The following is a 21,381-nucleotide window of genomic DNA, read 5'->3' on the forward strand; positions in this document are numbered from 1 at the left end:
GCGTGCATTTCTACCACGGGCTATCTCGATTTTTATCCTCGATTTGATCGCTGCTCAAGTTTATTAACATGCTTTAGTGCAGTTAAAATAATTCTCTACATCTAACCCCACACAATAACAACATCTATTGTCATAGGAATCGGTTTTGTATTCAATACAGCGACAACACCAGTTGTCTTATATTGCATGGGAATGTGCATGATCCGTTCTTGGCAATGATGCAACTACTTTATTTACAACCCATGTATATTACTTTACAGTCGGACCTATTACACCCGACTATTTTATAGGATATTATTGTCCTTTCAAATCTTCCTTGTTGTTCTTTGTCCATATTTCATTATGTTATGGTGGCTTTTTAAAAATTCTCTACGGGGTAATAATTGTTCATTTTTGTAATTTTTTGCGAATTACCTTGTTATTAACGCTTTTTTTTGTATCTCAGTTTATTATGACAATCTTTGTAGCTAGTTTTCGCGTTTCACTTATGATACTGTTTTGTTTGTGTGTTTTTTTTTCTTGTTTATAATTTTGCATGAGGACGCAAAAACCATAGGAGCTAACACGTCCCTTTAAACCTCACTAAGTGACGTTATACAATTTAGGTACTCTTGTTTATAATTTTATCCTTCAAACACATGCACAATCGTAATGAATTTATATTAAAACAACCCAAAAGACTGTTATAAAAATATCAAACATTGCAGTATTAAGCTTAACTTTCTATACTATTAAGGTACACGTACCAAATAACGCCACCTTAACACTTCAGTCACTTTTGCTCTGGAAATAAGTTATGTACAAACACGAAAATTATGAAATAGAAACTGTAATCTTATCTTTACAAAATAACACAATGAAAATGGATATATTATATACCGAACAAGAATTAGAACTCAAATAGGAAAACTTCATAAACTGGCGTTATTAGGAACAGGTTGTCCAATTAACGCCAGCTATTTTCTAATAACCTATACACTTATAATTATTAATGAATTATTTTTCCTAAGCAACACAAATTGAACTACGCAACTAAATTTGAGTTTCTGTTAATAAAAGATACAAAATCACTCAATACTAATGAAAGATTCTTGATCTGAAACTGAAACACCAGATGGATTAGGAAAATATGTTTTCCAGTGACTCCTTAATTAAAAAAAAAAAAAAAAAAAAAGAGACCATGTGACACAGTAGAAAGTTATTAAACACAAAAGCATTTACCTTAGTTTAATATGAATGTTTTTCAATAAGTAAAACAAAAAAATTACACAAGAAAGTTCCTATCATAAATATTCCGAAGTGATATAGTGTTAAAAGTTGTGTAATCAAGATGTATAAAAAAATTAAGTTATTTAAAATAAAAAAAATTAAGAGTTCGATAAGCAATTGAACCAATATCATCACTGCACATTCTGAACATTTGTAAGTTGAAAGCTTAGTGATTTTCCTGATGTTTTCACACTTATCATGTAAATACCTCGCACAATATGAACATAATGACATGTTCTCAACGCGATCTTCTTCATATATAAAACACATCCAACTAGTGCTTGCACTTTATCCATGGGTTGCAGCTCATGTGTTGTATTACTGGAAAGGCAATACAGTGTGATTCCGTAATTATCAGTGGCACTTGTAAAGTTTGCGTCCAGATGAGATGATGCTCCATTAAATATCAACACCACCTCTCCTGCCACCTTATATCGGGCGAATTGATGAAGCCAATGGACGAATACAGCAGTTGTCATAGAGCCCTTGGCATTCATGACAGTCTCTGTTCCAAGAGGCATATCTGTCTCCCACTCCGGCTACAAACGCTGACTTTTGAAGATAACCACACGTGTACAAAGAGCATTAGCCTATGCAACAATAAATTTATTGTGACATTTTCTGCGTGCTCAGATGCAACCAGATGCTCTATCTTGCACCTCTTCTAGCCAGAACAGTCTGCTGATGCTGTACTGTCAGCCTTAGTACTAACATAACCTACAATTTTGTCTGTAGACCCATTAAAGCGCCACTGAGTACTTGATAACATGACATGCCTGTTTCTCTAACATTTTCAAATTTTATAGACAGCAAATACTTTCTATACATAGAAGAATGTTTAAGGATCACGAAAATATATAGTTTAATATAGTTATTATTTGCTCAACACACAAAATAAAATATTGCCTCTTACCTTGATATAAGAACAGCCATTCACTATCAACACACAACAGGAAAATGATGGAATATCATGTCACTCGTAAATGTCAGTGGACAGCTAGTAACTCATTTCATCACGAGATTGCAAGGGAATGCAGGCTACAGTAGTGCACTACCAAAATCTGGTGTCGTTAACAAAAATTAATAGGGTGGCGTTAAAGGTATATTTGGCGTTATTTGGCTCAGGGACCTTATAATATAGCCTACAGTCAAAACTCAGGCTCAAATTTATTCCATTTATTTTTACTTTAGCAAAGCGTTTGGTAATAATAGTTTAGAGTAATAGTCATGATAATAATAATAATAATAAATCAAATTATTAAGTAACAACTGAGCACTCACGTTGGCCTACATATTGCATTACGGTATTTGGTTCTCAAATGTTATGCCAGTCGGTATAATCAAATAGGGAAACAAACAGTGTAGTCCTGATTACTTGGCTCTGAAAGAGTAAGAATATAAGTTACTATTGAATCTGAATTACATGTTTTTTTTTTTTTTGTGTACGACCTGTATTTATTAGCATGGGAATATTTTTTACATCTGTTGTACCTATAAATATATTTTAAGAGATCTAACAATTGCAACACTCGAAGGATCAATAGCTATTTTCAGGCATCATACATATGGATCATGACTTTAATTCGCATCTTCTTGACGTCACTTCGTATGTTATTATATGTTTGTATCTATTTCAAATTGTTATTTTTCAACCATGTTTCATTAAGCCTCAAGGCATTTACTTTATATTTATTGTACCATGGTACTCTTTGTCAATGGCAATCTGTAGTGGTTACAGGAAGAAATAAATAAAGTAAAGATCTTTATATTTTGTCATAAAAACAGTCAATTTATTAACACACAAAATTAATTTGTTCTCTTTAGTTATCCCGTTCTTTCTGAAAATGATTATACCTTTGTATTATGTAGAATAAATACACTTTGAAGACGTAAGACATAATGGTCTATATTATTATTCTTCACCGTGATACTGGCGAACATATTATTTTGTGGTCATCAAATTGCAGTCGACAAAGGGTAATTGGGATCCAGATATACACATTTTCCTAAGAAGAAAATGTTTTCTTTCCTTGTGAAGTTCTGGAAATTTATGTGTGATCGCTCCAATTCTTCCACGAAATTCAATAGTGATGCTGCAGAAATTACGAATATAATGTTTGCTCTATCCACTGGTCTATTGAAAATGTAGCAATGTCAGAATTCTCCCGTTCTTGCTTCCTGAATGCAACTGAAAAAGAAACATAATAATCATCATAAGCCTTTATGAGCGTTGGACTAATTACATGCATTTTTAACAAAAATGGGTACAATATCTATTTACTTTAAAATTTGATTCCTCTATTGTAGCATATATATATATATATATATATATATATATATATATATATATATATACGTATAGGCCTACATAAAATTTGCGGTATGTGTGGAAGTATGTATGCATGTACGTATGTGTACATGCATATGCATTTATTTATTTATTCACTATCTATCTATCTATCTATCTATCTATCTATCTATCTATCTATCTATCTATCTATCTATCTATCTATCTATCTATCTATCTACCTACCTACCTACCTACCTACCTACCTACCTACCTACCTACCTACCTATCTATCTATCTATCTATCTATCTATCTATCTATCTATCTATCTATCTATCTATCTATCTATCTATCTATCTACCTACCTACCTACCTACCTGGCTGTCTGCCTGCCTGTCTACCTACCTACCCACCTACCTATCTATCTAGCTGCCTGCCTGCTTCTCTGTCCGTCCGTCCGCCCGCCCGCACGCCTGCCTGCCTGCCTGTGATTATGTTCGTGCTTGTGTATATGATATGTGAATATGTATGTGTATGCGCGTTCATACGTTTGTTTCCGTGCGTATTTGTGTGCGTGCTTACACTTAAATGTCCTGTTAACTCATAATGAAAGTGGTAGTCATAATAAAGATTTTGTTTAGAAAATTATAACGGTGAAAACCGCATGTTTCTAGGGAGCTCCGTTCTCTCGGTATGCGTCAATAACTTACACCAATTGTCGTGCTGACGTTATCCTTCCCAAGGTTAGCTGGGATTCACCTACTGCTGATTGCAACGCAATCTTCCGGGATCACTCGCGCCCGTAGGTGCCAAACGATAACTCCCGTTTTAGATTTTATGTAACAAACTTCATTCTTCGTTTCTTAGTTTATATTCATTTGCATTAATAGATACACATACAAGAAGTTTTGACGCTATTGTATCTATAATTTTAATAATGTACACGCAGTAAATACAACATTTTAAATAATTTTATCACTAACAGGCTTATAATTAAATATTGCGTAAGATAATCGCAACAATGAAAATAGAGGCATGGAGGAAGGCTCTGTTGGAGTAACAGTTCTACATATACAACAATAATGAAGCAGTAACAAAATATTCTTATATTTGATCTAATGGCACAGCAGTGAACCAGAAGATAGCGCTGGACCTCAATAGGTTTCGGACAATGATGGACATCACGTCGAAACTAGTCAGTCAGGTAGTTTTTAAAATACTAACACAATATAGAAGTTATAACGTTAATTAGTGATTAATCAATTGTAAAATGAGTGTATCTAACAATTAATAATCAGTTATATTGAAGAATCCTTATACCTTGTAATGACGAAAATACTTTCGACAGTTGTATGAATTCGGAAAATTTTAACAAGATTCTGAGGCGAATTAGAGCGAATGGGCTCCATACCACCACTGGAAGCAGCGATGATTTCAGATTAGTCTTTCCGGGAAGAGAAATTAATCAGAAGGGAGATCTGCATAGAGCTGATAAACCTAAATATTTCCTATTTCTTTAACTTAATAATTTTAAAGAAAAAAAATTAAATGTTGAATAAGTAGGCCTTAGTATTGTTTCTTAGTAACATAAGAGAAAACCACTAGAATATTTTGAATTATTTCCATACCGGCTATCAATGGCGAATTTATCTGTGCTTTCGTGAACAGCTTAAATTATTTACCTAAATAGCTTGGATAAACTTTGGCAAAGGTGAGCACTGAGATAGGATGAGCAAATACTCCTTGATGGGAATATGAAGAAGAGGTTATAGAAGATATACAGCATTATATGTTTAGTAATTTTAACACAATCTCAAACACTTAAGAATTTATGTGCTAGCAACTTGGTGTAAAAATTATTCATTAATATTTCTATCTTAACATAATGCTTACCAATCATAGCCTTAAGTCGTATAGCACACATGATAAAATCGCTAAATGCTATTTCTCCCTTCAAATTCCCATAACGATGAACTAAAACATTCAGGATACGGTAGTTGAGATGATACCCAGCGGAGCTGAGAGCTTGTTTCAGATCACCAGCGTTCATAAAGCCTGATCTGTTTTTCTCATATATCCTGAAAACTCCCTGAAATAGTAAATCATTTTCAAGTTATACTCATGAAAAAAAATAATTCGTTATCATATAATTAGCTATTTAATATGGCATGAAAACAATACTGTCATGAATAATGTTATCATGTATTATGAAGATAATATTCAGATGCTGCAAAAAATATTTTCCAGAATGTGATAGAAGTTGTTGCTTTCAATTTATTTGTCTTGAAAGTGTGGTTTCTCGCATCCAGTGTCTGCGTCTGTGGATAATATTTAATTTATTTTAACTACTGGACATATTTTGTTCCAAAGTAAAAACCATATACATGAAATATCGCAATATTTATTGTAGGTCTGTATGCTAAACTGTTTAATATTACGAGTATATGGGCACTTTCCCGCAATTTGCTCCAATGCGTTTGTTTCTGGTCTTTACTGAACATAATATATTATGTAATGATAATGTGATACATTACGGAAAATAAGTAGAGAACACGTGAATACAAAAAAACCTCCGAAAATTAAGTGGAGAACGTTGTGCAAAAAAAGAAAACGCCGAAAATTAAGTGGAGAACACGTGAATAGAAAGAAAACTCCGAAAATTAAGTAGAGAAAGATGCGAGCACAAAGAAAAAGCCAATATTAAGTGGAGAACGATGTGAATACAAAGAAAACACCGAAAACTAAGTGGAGAACGTGTAGTAGTAGTAGTAGTGTTTAAAAAGGGCGCGTCAGCTACTATGGCTATTTGCGCCCTTACCTAAAATTCTTAATATAACAAAGACATAAATAATATAATAATCAGAGTGCTAAAAGAACTAAAAAGCGTTGTCACGGTAACACGAGGCACACAAATGCAGTATACATAAGGTGATTTCTACAGAATCATAAAAGTGAGCAAAACAAACGAATAAATAAAACAATAAAACTAAGGCCACCAGAGATAAATTGTGTATCATATTTTAAAAACAATAAAATTTAGTAAAAGATGCGGATGTATAAAGTCCAAAGTGTCAACAATATACAATCAAATATAAAATATATCCTCCAGATGTAAAGGGTCCGGAGGATAAGTAAAATGGATCAGTAAAAACTAAATCACCTTATCCAAACCTGTATTCGATAAAAATCTTAGAACTGCATTTGTACAATTAAAATCATTTCAAAGAGCATCACGTAGTGTCGGCCGAATTCCATATTGCCGGCGGACACAGTCATATTTTCTACAACGCAATAAAAAATGTTCCACCGTAAGTGGAACACGGCACATATCACACTCCGGCTGAGGCTCGCCACGTAGAAAATGGCCATGTGTCAGATGACAGTATCCAATCCTCAACTGGGTGAGTAAAACCTCCTCGTGTTGTGACGCTCTTGTGGACGAATCCCAAACTCGAACAGTATTCTTTATATTTCGTAATTTGTTTCCCTCTTGTGCAGAACATTCTCCTTCCCATTGCCACCATATTTTATATTTCAAGTAGTTTCGAATGTCCTGCCACCTCTCGCGCACCAGCCCTGGTTGCAGCATCCGTGGCCTCATTTCCTGGTATACCCACATGACCAGGAATCCACACTACTCCAATCTCATAATCAGAGCTAAGGAGAGTGTGGAACAGCTCCTGAGTTCTTAAGACAAGCGGATCATCACAATTAAAAGACTGCAAGGACTGGATGGCACTTAAAGAGTCGGAACAGATAAGGAATCTGCCCCGAGGTTGCCTAATTAAAAACAATAAAGCTCTGTAGAAAGCATAGAGTTCAGCAGTATAAGCACTCGTATATTGGCTTAGTCTGTATTTTAGAGGCGCATCCAGAAAGTAAGTTTCCCGATTTTTTCCCCTTGAAAGTAAACGTAATTAGCCGTGTCAATTGCGCATGCGTAACAGATCTATGACGTATCAATCATATGCCAGCCGGACAGGTCCCACCTGGTGCCAGTAGCGTGGTAGCAGTGGTCCGAAATGGAAGCTCTTATTCCTTCTCCCGCCGCCTGCGAGGTTCGGTCGGTGATAAAGTTCTTTAATGCACAAAGCATTGCGCCAATTGAAATTCATCGGCAGCTCTGTCAGGTCTATGGGCCGAACATCATGAATAAGCAGATGGTGCGTCGCTGGTGTAGGCAGTTTTCCGAAGGTCGTCAAAGTGTTCATGATGAAGAGCGCAGTGGGCGACCGTCCCTCATCAATGATGATCGTGTTGAGCTGGTGCGGCAGTCCATCATGGAGAACCGTCGCTTCACGATTATGGAGCTGAGCAGCCATTTTCCGCAGATATCGCGATCCTTGTTGCATGAGATTGTCACTAAGCCCCTGCTGTTTAAAAAAAGTGTGTGCCAGGTGGGTGCCGAAAAACCTGACACCCGAACACAAAATGCAACGTTTAGGAGCAGCACTGATATTTCTGCAACGGTATCACGATGACGGCGACGAGTTCCTGGACAGGATCGTCACGGGTGATGAGACTTGGATTTCGCACTTCACCCCGGAAACAAAGCAGCAGTCAATGCATTGGCGGCATAGTGGATCGCCGGTCAGGACGAAATTCAAACAGACGCTGTCGGTACGGAAAGTGATGTGCACGGTGTTCTGGGACAGGAAGGGCATTCTGCTTATTGACTTCCCTCCAAGAGGTGAAACAGTGAACGCTGACCGTTACTGTGAAACACTGTGAAAATTGCGACGTTCCATTCAAAACAAGAGGCGTGGAATGCTTACTGCAGGTGTTGTGCTCCTCCATGACAATGCTCGTCCACATACGGCTCGGCGCACAGCAGCTGTTTTGACGGAATTTGGCTGGGAGTTGTATGGTCATCCATCGTACAGTCCTGATCTTGCTCCCAGCGATTTTCACGTTTTCTTGCACCCCAAGAAATTCCTGTCCTCCGGTGAGCGTTTTGGCAACGACGAGGAGCTGAAGACGTCTGCCACACGCTGGTTCAATTCACAGGCGGCAGAGTTCTACGACAGAGGGATACAAAAGTTGATCCCACGATAAGACAAGTGTCTCAATTCTGATGGTGGCTATGTTGAAAAATAGCTGAAACATTGCTGTACCTGTTGCCAATAAATGTTTTCCTGAAAGTGTGTTCTTTTTTTTTATAAAATAGAGAAACTTACTTTCTGGATGCGCCTCGTAAATATCTCTGCATTTGTAACGAAGGAACAACCAACACAATCATTTATCCGGGATCAAAGCTAATGAATAATTTGGGTATCGTGATAAAAGTCCACTAAAACGAAGTCTATAAACAAAAGATGTGTAAAATTCTTAAAACATCGGCTCAAACTTACATCAAACCTGGGACGTCGCATAATCCACGGTGGAGTGGTGGTATACTCCAGCGTGCGAACGGATGGTAGATGGATATCCAGCTCAGAGAGAAGTTCACGAAATCGGACACCTGCTGGACGAAGTCTCCGTGGATTTCTACTGTATCGGCGGTAGAGAGATGAATGATGGAAAGAGTCGTAAGAATTGTGCTCAGGGTGCGAGCGGAGCTTAACCGCGTATGAGCACAAGACATTACGTCGCCGATACAGTGATGGTTCCCCCGCTTCATAATACAGGCTCTATCTGGCTCGTTCAGAAGGCCCCTGTAGCGAGTCGTATCCCATGATGACGTATAGTGTCTAAGAGACTTATTTGCTGAGCCACAAATAAAACACCCATAATCCAGCTTTGAATGGATAAGGGCGCGATAAAGACCTAAAAGCACTAAGCGGTCTGCACCCCAGTGAACCCCTGACAAAAGGCGTAAAATATTTAGGGACTTTTTACAACGCCTTCTTAAATCGCGTATATGTGCCTCCCACGTTAATTTATAATCAAAGATAATGACCAAAAATCTTGCAGTGTCTGTATATTGGAACTCCACTCCATTAAGGCGCAGTTCAGGATGTGGATGTAGTCCACATTGGTTGTAAAAGTGGACATACTACGTCTTCTGAGTGGAGAATTTAAACGCATTGCGCACAGCCCATTCTGATAGTACGTTGATGACCAGTTGCAACTGTCGACCGATGGATGGAAGATATCGGGAGCTGTAAAATAGACTGAAGTCATCAACGTACAAGACAGAAGATACTCGGCCACCCACACAGTGGGCAATACCATTGATCGCAATGCGGAAAAGAAGAACGCTTAATACAGACCCCTGCGGAACGCCATTTTCTTGGAGATGTTCGTTAGAAAGTGTGGTGCCTACTCGAACTCGGAAATACCGCTCTGCCATGAACTTCGCAATAAATGTTGGTAGACTGCCACGAAGTCCCCAATCATGCAGAGTTTGCAGAATTCCATAACGCCATGTGGTATCGTAAGCCTTTTCTAGATCGAAGAAGACTGCCACAAGATGTTCCTTCTTGAGGAAAGCATCTCTAATGGCGGTCTCTAGCCGAACAAGATGATCTGCGGCTGATCGGTGCTTACGAAAACCACATTGGATATTAGATAATCTGTTTTCCGATTCGAGTACCCACATCAGGCGTTTCCTTATCATTCTTTTCATAACCTTACAAACACAGCTTGTAAGAAAAATTGGTCTGTAACTTCCAGACAAAGAAGGATCATTTCCCGGTTTCTGGACGGGGATAACTATGGCGGAACGCCAAGAAGATGGAAATATCCCCTCAGTCCAGGTTCTATTGTACACAATCAACAGGAAGGATTTACCAGCTGGTGGCAGATGTCGAAGCATGGGGTTATGGATATTATCAGGGCCAGGGGACGTGTCAGGGGATGTGTCTAGTACCGCCTCCAGCTCCTCGGATGTGAACGGTGTATTGTAATGTTCTGTGTTATCAGATATGAAGTTCAGGTTTCGCATTTCTGCAGAATCTTTGATTTTTAAAAACTCCGTGTTATAATTTCTCGAGCTGTTTATCTGTGCAAATGTGTTCGCAAATATTTCTTTAATTTCTACGGGACTGGTGGTCATGACTCCATTGTTCAGAAGGCCCGGAATTACAGAAATACGTTTCCCCGTAATTCGACGGACTTTGTCCCACACGATGTTAGCTGGGACGTTCTTTTTTAATGAATTGACGTAGTTTGTCCAGGACGTCTTCTTAGCATCGCACACAGTGCGAGGAGCCTTGGCTCGAAGACGTTAAACTGGGCAAACTTTTCTTGGGTCGGATAGCGCTCAATTTGAAGTAAGGCACGTTTGCGGTCTCGGATTGTGTCTCAGCAGGCATCTCTCCACCAAGGGACAGAGAAGCGTTTTGGCCTGCATGACGACCGGGGGATCGATAACTCTGCCGATTGAATTACCACATTTGTAAAGTGATCCACTATGGAGTCCACACTTCCATGCCCTACATCATCGAACGATATGAACTGCGACAATCCGACCCAGTCCGTCTTTTTAATAACCCAGTTTGGAGAGCGAGATTGCGCAGGACGTAGAGCGGAAAGACGCATTCGGATAGGGTAGTGGTCATTACCATTTAGGTCATGTATCACACCGTTCCAAATGCGTGGACAAAACTGGGCTACAAATGGAGATATCTATCATAGAGAAAGTACCGTAAGCCAAAGATAGATGGGTTGCTTCCCCGGAATTCAGAGTAAAAAGATTGAACCGGGTACATACCTTCTGCTATTTTATTTCCTCTGTCATCATCAGAATTGGAGCCCCAAGAGTAGTGGGATGCATTGAAATCCCCCACTAACAAATATGGAGCAGGTACCTGCGTCAGAATATCTTCTATTTCATTTACTGTGAAAGGTGTATTAGGGGGTAAATACACACAAATTATAGGAAACTCAATATTCGGTAAATTTATTGTGGCAGCTATGCACTGGTGAGGAGTGGCACCTAAAGCACCGCATTGGGTTCGGCACATACGTTCGGACAGGGACACGCTCATACCCAACAAAGATATACTCCGGTAGGACAGTTGTTTCAAAGGTCAAGATCACAGTGCTGAAGGGATAAGTCCGTCCCTCCCGCTTATGCAACAAACGATAAGCTTTGGACACGGACTGTTCCGAGAGCTCTTGTTGCATCTCGCTGTCAGACAAGCCGTCCAGAGCATCTGTGTGTACCACACCCCGCGTGGTATTTAGTGAGGAGTGTCTTTCTAATTTTTTTTTGGGTAAGATCCCAGCAACTTCGCCTTCAGCGGCGTCTAACTTTGTTTGGGAGCCAATGTCTCAAACAGTAAGCTGCCGTTGCGAAGTCTAGTTGCGTTCTTGACCTTTCCCACAAGACTGTCGAGTGCGCGTCTCACATAGAAGGGGCTAATATTCTTCATTGTTTTTTCTGTTCCCTCTAATATGATACTAATGGATTTCGGAGGCAGCAGTTTTACGTTTACCTTTGCATTGTCCGTATCCATAGCAGTATTTGCTTCCTGTCCACCAGGCGTATTATGTCTCTGATCTTGTTTTCTTTGCTTCAAAGGAGAGGATGAGCGCGTAGAGGCCATTTTGAAACTGGCCCCTTCCTACGGAACTGTCGGCGTCAGCCTGCCAACGGGGGGAATAAGAAAAAGACACCTAAAAAGTCTTCTCGGTCTGTGCCCCCCCCCCCACAGCCCGATCCCAGCAACCCACTTCACGCAAGTTACCCTTTAAATTGGAACGGCACACACCTAACGGCAAGTCCTACACCACAGGCGAGTCGCAGTTTTATGCCCCTACCACGGGAATAACAGCCCGTGGCTCCCCACTCTACACTGAATACAACCGCCAGACTACTCGGCTAACTCCGACCCAGCCCCCAAAACCGCAGCAATCCGAGATCGCACGCAGTTTCAGGGGACTTGTGGTTGATTACACTGCGGCACCCATACGTCAGCGGTAACATGTCGGAACGATATATCCACCCCGGCGAGCAGAGTCGGTCACCGAGGCATCTAAATCGCCACGGGCCCCCATTGGGGCTCTACGTGAATGTACATGACTACTGGTCCGGGCTCCGCACCTAGACTTGCATATATGGCCAGTGTGAAGGGTCCACTATTGCTTCGTTGCTGGGCGCCCTGTCGGGCCACACAATTCGGAAGTCGCGCTCGAAACCGTGGGACAGGACCACGGAGATAGGAAAGACCCCGCTGGTGAGACGGGAGTTACAAACCTAAGAACCTTACCCTAAGACTGAATATAATAGACTAGAAGAGGAAGAATAATATAGCCTCACCAGGCATTCTTAACAAATCCCATCATGGTGGCGGACGTGGCGAAAACTAACAGCGGGGATGAAGATGTGAAAATGGCTGTGATGATGTGGTGGGCATTCGGCATGCAATGGTGGCCGGCGGAGAGAAATAGAGTGATGAAAAAGAAGAGAGAACGAAGAGGCGTGGTTGGTGATAAGGCGAAAAATGGCCGAAAAGAAAAGCACGAGAGCCACCATTTCACCTCCCCGGTCACCAACTTGGAGGAACCCATCTCGACCGGGTGGAGAACGATGTGAGTACAAAGAAAACGCAAAAAAATTTAGTGGAGAACGATGTGAATACGGAGACAACGCCGAAAATTTAGTGGAGAACATGTGAATACAAATGAAACGACGAAAATTAAGTGGAAAACGATGTGAATACAAAGAAACGCCGAAAATTAAGTGGAGAACGTTGTGAATACAAAGAAATTGCCGAAAATTAAGTGGAAAACGATGTGAAAACAAAGAAAACGCCGAAAATTAAGAGGGGACCGTTATTAATAAAAAGAAAACGCCGAACGTTACGTGGTGAACGATGTAAATGCAAAGACAACGCTGAAAAGTAAATATAGAACGATCTGAATACAAAGAAAACGACGAAAATCAAGTGGAGAACGTTGTGAATACAAAGTGAGCGCCGAAAATTAAGTGGAGAACGTTGTGAGTACAAACAAAACGCCGTAAATTAAGTAGATAACGATGGGAATGCAAGGATAACGCCGAAAATTAAGTGGAGAACTTTGTGAATACAAAGAAAACGTCGAAAATTAAAGTGGCGAACGTTGTGAATAAAAAGAAAACGCCGAAGATTAAGTCGAGAACGATGTCAGTGCTAAGAAAACGCTGAAAAATAAGTATAGACGAAGTGAATACAAAGAAATCGCCGAGAATTAAGTGGATAACGATGTGAATACAAATAAATCGCCGAAAATTAGGTGGAAAACGTTGTCAATACAACGAAAACGCCCAAATTTTAGTGGAGAACGTTGTGAATACAAAGGAAACGCCGACAATTAAGTGGTTAACGATGTGAACACAAAGAAAAGGTCGCAAATTAAGTGAAGAACGTTAGAATACAAAGAAAACGTCGAAAATTAAGTGCAGAACGATGTTAATACGAAGAAAATGCCGAAAGTTAAGTGGAGAACGATCTGAATTTAAAGAAAACGCCAAAAAATAAGTAGAGAACACGTGAATACAAAGAAAACGCCGAAAATTAAGGGAGAATATTATGGCAAAAAAGAAGGGGCTGATAATTAAGTGGAGAACATGTGAATAGACAGAAAACGCCGAAAATTAAGTGGAGAACGATGTGAGTACAAAGAAAACGCCAATATAATGTGGAGCACGATGTGAATACAAAGAAAACGCCGAAAATTAAGTGGAAACACATGAATACAAAGAAAACGCCGAAAATTAAGTGGAGAACGATGTGAATACAGAGAAAACGGCGAAACTTAAGTGCAGAACATTGTCACTACAAAGAAAACGACGAAAATGATATGGAAAAGGATGTGATTACAAAGAAAACGCCGAAATTTAAGTGGAGAACACGTGGATAAAAAGAAAACGCTGCAAATTAAGTGGAGAACGTTGTGAATACAAAGTAAACGCCGAAAATTAAGTGGAGAACACGTGAATACAAAGAAAACGCGGAAAATTAAGTGGGGAATGATGAGAATACAAAGGAAACGACTAAAATTTAGTGGAGAAAGATGTGAATACAAAGATAACGCAGAAAATTAAGTGGAGAACACCTGAAAACAAAGAAAACGGCGAAAATTAAGTGGAGAACGACGAGAACACATAGAAAAGACGAAAAATTTGTGGAGAAAGATATGAATACCAAGAAAACGCCGAAAATTAACTGGAGAATATGTGAATACAAAGAAAACGCTGAAAATTAAATGGTGAACGTTGTGAATACAAAGAAAACGCCGAGAATTAAGTGGAGAGCACGTGAATACAAAGATAATGCCGAAAATTAAGTGGAGGAATTTGTGGATACAGAGAAAATGCCGAAAATTATGTGAAGAACAGGCAAATACAAAGAAAGCGCCGAGAATTAAAGGTAGAGCGATGCGAATACAAAGAAAACGCCGAAAATTAAATGGAGAACGGTATGAATATAAAGAAAACGACGAAAATTAAGTGAAGAACGTTGTGAATACAAGGAAAACTCCGGAAATAAATGGAGAACACGTGAATACAAAGAAAACGATGAAAATTAAATGGTAAACAATGTGGATACAAAGTAAGCGCCTAAAATTAAGTGGAGAACGAAGCCAATACAAAGAAATGCCGAAAATTAAGTGGAGAACGATGTGAACACAAAGAAAACGGTGAAATTTATGTGGAGAACGATGTGAATATAAAGAAAACGCCGAAAATTAAGTGCAAAACGTTGTGATTGCAGTGAAAACGCCTAAAATTAAGTGGAGAACACGTGAATACAAAGAAAACGACGAGAATTAAGTGGCAAACGATGAGAATACAAAGAAAAAGCCGAAAATTAAGTGCAGAGCGATCGGAATACGAATAAAACGCCGAAAATTAAGTGGAGAGCGAAACCAATACAAGAAAATGCGGAAAATTGAGTGGAGAACGATGGGAGTACAAAGAAAACGCCGAAAACTAAGTGGAGAAGATGTGAATACAAGGAAAACGCCGAAATTTAAGCGAAGAACGATGCGGACATAAAGAACACGCCGAAAATTAAGTGGGGAAGGATGCGAATACAAAGAAAGCGCGAAAATTAAGTGGAGAACGATGTGAGTACGGATAAACGCCTAAAGTCAAGAGGAGAACACGTGAAGTCAAAGAAAACGCTGAAAATTAAGTGGAGATCGTTATCAAAACAAAGAAGACGCCGAAAATTATGTGGAGAACGCGTGAATAGAAAGAAAAAACAGAAAATTAAGTGGAGAACACGTGAATACAACGAAAACTCCGAAATTTATGTGGAGAACGATGTGAACACAAAGAAGACTCCGAAAATTAAGTGGAGAACTGGTAAATACAAAGAAAACACCGTTAATTAAGTGGAGAAAGATTTGAATACAAAGAAAACGCCAATATTAAGTGGAGAAAGATGTGAATACAAAGAAAACTCCGAAAAATAAGGGGAGAACACGTGAATACAAAGAAAACGCCGAAAATTATATGGAGGACGTTGTGAATAATAAGAAAACGCCGAAAATTAATTGGAGAACACGTGAATACAAAGAAAACGCCGAACATTAATTGGAGGCCTTTGTGAATACAAAGAAATCACCAATAAAATTAAGTGGAGAACGTTATGATGAGTACAGAGTAAACGCCGAAAATTAAGTAGAGACCAAGTGAATACAAAGAAAACGCCGAAAATTAAATGGAGAAAGTTGTGAATACTAAGAAAACGCCGAAAATTAAGTAGAGTATACATGAATAAAAAGAAAACGCCGAAAATTAAATGGAGGACTTTGTGAATACAAAGAAGACTCCAAAAATTAAGTGGAGAAAACGGAAATACTAAGAACACGCCGAAAATTAAATGTAGAGCGATGTAAATACAAAGAAAACACAGAGAATTAACTGCAGAATGATGTCCATACAAAGAATTTGCCGAAAATTAAGTGGAGAAAACGTGAATACAAAGAAATCGCCGAAAAATTAGTGGAGAACATTGTGAATACAAAGAAAACACCGAAAAGTAAGTGGAGAACGATGTGCATACAAAAAAATACGCCGAAAATTAAGTGGAGAACACGTAAATACAAATAAACCGCCGAAAATTATGTGGAGAACACGTGAATACAAAGAAACCGCCGAAAATAAAGTATAGAACGATGTGAATACAAAGAAAACACTAAAAATTAAGTGGAGAACGTTGGGAATTGAAAGACAAAAATTAAGTGGTGAACGATGTGAATGCAAAGAAAAGGCCGAAAACTTAAGTGGAGAACGTTAAAATACAAAGAAAAGACCGAAAATTAAGTGAAGAACAATGTGAATACAAGGAAAACGCCGAAAATTAAGTGGAGAACGTTGTGAATACAATGAAAACGCCGAAAATCAAGTGCAGAAGACGTGAATAGAAAGAAAACGCCGAAAATTAAGCGGAGAACATTGTGAATACAAAGAAAACGCCGAACATTAAGTGGAGAACACGTGAATACGAAGAAAACGCCGAAAAGTAAGTTAGTTAGTTAGTGGGGTTTAAAAAGGGCGCGTCAGCTACTATGGCTATTTGCGCCCTTATCTAAAATCTTTCACTAAACACAAACACAATACAATAACCAGAATGCTTAAAAGAACTAAAAAGCGTTGTCACGGTGAAAACGAGGCAAACAAATGAAGTTTCAAAACTATAAAAGTGAGAAGTTCTCAAACCCTGTGTGGTATTTAAAAAGAAACGATAAAACAAATGCCACTAGAGATAAATTATCTAGCGCATTTATAAAATGCCCGGATGTAAAAGGTCTGAATGTCAAATTTGTTAAAATCGTACACTAAAAAATGTAACCTCCGGATGTAAAGAGTCCGGAGGATAGGTAAAACGGGTCATTAAAAACTACATCTCCTTCTCAAGTCCTGTATTCGATAAAAATCTCAGAACTGCACTTGTACAATTAAAATCATTTCCAAGAGCGTCACGTAGAGTCGGCCGAATTCCATACTGCCGACGGGCACGGTCGTCTTTTCGACACTGTAATAAAAAATGTTCCACGGTCAGTGGAACATGGCATAGATCACACTCCGACTGAGGCTCGCCACGTAGGAGATGCCCATGCGTCAGATCACAGTGGCCAATCCTCAACCGGGTGAGAAAAACGTCTTCTTGTCGCAACGTTCTTGTGGACGAATCCCAAACGCGAACAGTATTCTTTATTCTTCGTAATTTATTTCCCTCTTGTGCAGACCATTCGCCTTCCCTTTGCCACCATAACGTATGTTTCAAATAATTTTTAATATCTTGCCACCTCTCACGCCAGTTCACCTCACACCCATTTATAGCACCGTCCCTTGCTGCAGGATCCGCTGCCTCGTTTCCACGAATGCCAATATGACCTGGAGTCCACACTACTCCAATCTCATAATCAGAGATTAGGAGAGTGTGGAAAAATTCCTGAGTTCTCAACACAAGTGGATCATCAGAATTCGGACGCTGCAAGAACTCAATAGCGCTTAGAGAGTCGGAGCAGATAAGGAATCTGCCCCGGGGTTGCCTAATTAAAAACAATAAAACTCTATAAAAAGCATATAATTCTGCGGTAAAAACACTGGTGTACTGGCACAATTTATATTTAAATATCTGTCCATTCGTAATAAAGGATCAACCAACACAATCATTTACTCGGGAACTGTCAGTAAAAACTAATGAGTAATTTGGAGACTGTGGTAAAAGTTCACTAAAACGAAGTCTGTACACAAAATCTGGCGTAATCTTTTCGAAACATCGGCTCAGACTTACGTCAAACATGGGACGTTGCATAGTTCAGGGTGGAGTGGTGGTGTACTCCAGTGTGCGAACTGTTGGCAAGCGGATGTCGAGCTCGGCCAGCAGTTCTCGAAACCGCACACCTGCTGGACGAAGACTCCGTGGTTTTTCACTGTATCGGCCATAAAGAGACAAATGTTAAGAGGAGTCGTAAGAATTGTGCTCGAGCTGTGAGCGAAGCTTAACAGCATACGAGCACAATAAAACATTACGTCGCCAATACAGTGATGGTTCCCCCGCTTCGCAATACAGGCTCTCTATCCGACTCCTTCGGAAGACCCCTGTATCGAGTCATATCCCATGATGGTGAATAGTGTCTAAGAGACGTAACTTGGATTTATTTGCTGAGCCATAGATAAAACAGCCATAATCCAGCTTTGATCGGATATGAGCACGAAAAAGTCGTAAAAGAACTATGCGGTCTGCACCCCAGCGAACCCCTGACAAAAGGCGTAAAATGTTTAACGATTTTTCACAACGCCTTCTCAAATCACGGATATACGCCTCCCACGTTAATTTATAATCAAAGATAAGGTTCGAAAACCTCGCAGTGTCTGTATATTGCAATTCCACTCCATTAAGACGCATTTCAGGATGTGGATGGAGTCCACGATCGTTATAGAAGTGGACACACTGCGTCTTTTGAGTGGAGAATTTAAAACCATTGCGAACAGACCACTCTGATAGCACGTTGATGACCAGTTGCAACTGTCAACCGATGGATGGAAGGTATCGGGAACTGTAATATAAACTGAAGTCATCAACGTACAACAGAGAAGTTACTCGGTCACTCACACAGTGCGCAATACCATTGATCGCAATGCAGAGAAGAAGAGCGCTTAATACAGCCCCTGCGGAACGCCGTTTTCTTGGTCATGTTCGGTAGAAAGTGTGGTGCCTACTCGAACTCGGAAATACCGCTCTCCCATGAACTTCGCAATAAACGTTGGTAGACTACCACGAAGACCCCAATCATGCAGAGTTTGCAGAATGCCATACCGCCATGTGGTATCGTAGGCCTCTTCTAGATCAAAGAAGACCGCCACAAGATGTTCCTTTTTGAGGAAAACATTTCTAATGGCGGTCTCCAGCCGAACAAGATTGTCTGCGGCTGATCTGTGCTTACGAAAATCACATTGGATATTAGATAATCGGTTTTCCGATTCGAGTACCCACATCAGGCGTTTACTTATCATCTTTTCCATAACCTTGCATACGCAGCTCGTGAGACATATTGGCCTATAATTGCGAGGTAGAGAAGGATCCTTTCCTGGTTCCAGGACTGGGATTACAATGGCGGAACGCCAAGTAGTGGGTAATACACCCTCAGTCCAGATCCTGTTGTAAATTAAGAGAAGAAATGATTTTCCAGCTGGTGGAAGATGGCGAAGCATGCGGTTATGGATGATATCAGGGCCAGGGGAGGTGTCAGGGGATGTATCTAGTGCCACCTCCAACCTCTCGGATATGAACGGTGCATTGTAGTTTTCAATTTTAAGAGCTATAAAGTTCAGTGTTCGTTTTTCCGCAGTATCCTTGATTTTTAGACATTCCGTGTCATAATTGTTTGAGCTGCTTATCTGTGAAAATGATCTAGCGAATATTTCAGCAATTTATATGGGACTGGTGGTCGTTCCTCCTCTGTTCACAAGACCCGTAATTACATAACTACTTTTCCCCATTATTCGACGGACTTTGTCCCATGCGGTATTAGCTGGGACGTTGTTTTTCAATGAATTGACGTAGTTTGTCGAGGACGTCTTCTTAGCATCGCACACGGTGCGACGAGCTTTGGCTCGAAGACGTTTAAACTGGACAAAATTTTCTGGGGTCGGATGGCGCTCAAATTGGCGTAAAGCACGTTTGTGGTCACGGATAGCATCTCTGCAGGCGTCCGTCGACCAGGGGACAGAGAAGCGCTTTGGGCTGCAGTACGACCGGGGGATAGATAATTCCGCTGACTTTATAACCACATTTGATAAATAATCTACAAAGGAGTCCACACTTTCATGTCCGGTATCGTCGAATGATATGGACTCCGAAAATCCGACCCAGTCCGCCTTTTTAATAACCCAGTTGGAGAGCGAGCTTCCGCAGGACGTAAAACGGAGCTTCCGCATTCGAATGGCGTAGTGGTCACTACCATGGTGGTCGGGAATCACAGACCATTCGAAATGCGTGGAAAAAACTGGGGTACAAACGGAGATATCTATCATAGAGGATGTACCGTAAGCCAAGGTTAGGTGAGTTGCTTCCCCTGAATTCAGGGTAATGAGATTGAAACGGGTACATACCTCTGCTATTTTATTTCCTCTGTCATCATCAGAATTGGAGCCCCAAGCGTGGTGGGATGCATTGAAATCCCCCACTAAGAGATATGGAGCAGGTACCTGCATCAGAATATCTTGAATTTCATTTACTGTGAAAGCTGTATGAGGGGGTATATACATACAAATTATAGAAAACTGAATGTTGTGTAATGTTATTGTGGCAGCTATGCATTGATGTACAGTGGTAATATTGATGCCGGAGGAAAAGATACTTTGGCGGAGAAGGAGAGCACAACCTCCGTTGGCACGAATACCGGCAAGATGATCATACCGGTGGACATAGTACCCGGAGAAATTGAGGGAGTTTTCAGGTTGGAGGTGTGTGTCCTGAAGACATAAAATAGCAGGATTCTCTTGATAGATTAATTGCTGTAGTTCTGCGTATCGACTGCGTACACCGTTCACGTTCCATTGTGTAATATCAATCATCACGAGGAGCTAAATCATGGAGGTGTCTTTACAGGTGATTTTCTCTTCTGATATTTCCTATGATTCTGTCCTTTCGACTGCGACAGCTTAGATTTTGACGGTGGCGAAATACTTGCAGTACGTCGCGCTCCTGATCGTGACCTTGATCGGGTACGGGATCGAGAACGAGGTCTCGATTTCTCTTCCGTACCAGGAGTGCGACGTCGTGATATTCTCTCATGCTCACAACTTGTCTGTGACGTCTGAGCAACCGTCTTTTTCGGTATATAGGGACTGATATCAAGGCTACAGCTGTCGTCTAAGTCGTCAGTCTGGGTACCGGCCTCCACATACGTCTGGGTTGCGGTCTCAGCTCGCTTC

The 21,381-nt window shown here is 40.1% G+C and overlaps 1 protein-coding gene across 3 annotated transcripts in view; it reads right to left on the reverse strand.

The window, feature by feature from the left end:
- Positions 1-3,031: 3,031 nt before the first annotated feature.
- The window catches only part of LOC138690980 (calpain-B-like), a 173,285-nt gene continuing 154,935 nt past the window's right edge, over positions 3,032-21,381 (reverse strand). For all 3 annotated transcript variants that reach the window (XM_069812598.1, XM_069812596.1, XM_069812597.1), the window contains exons 14-15: positions 5,451-5,646; positions 3,032-3,457 (exon numbers count right to left, since the gene is read on the reverse strand). In XM_069812598.1, the coding sequence (XP_069668699.1) occupies positions 3,372-3,457; positions 5,451-5,646 (282 nt within the window). In that variant the 3' untranslated portion in view covers positions 3,032-3,371. The remainder of the gene's footprint in view (positions 3,458-5,450; positions 5,647-21,381) is intronic.

Source organism: Periplaneta americana, chromosome 16 (assembly GCF_040183065.1).
Source record: "Periplaneta americana isolate PAMFEO1 chromosome 16, P.americana_PAMFEO1_priV1, whole genome shotgun sequence".
Classification (NCBI taxonomy): domain Eukaryota; kingdom Metazoa; phylum Arthropoda; class Insecta; order Blattodea; family Blattidae; genus Periplaneta; species Periplaneta americana.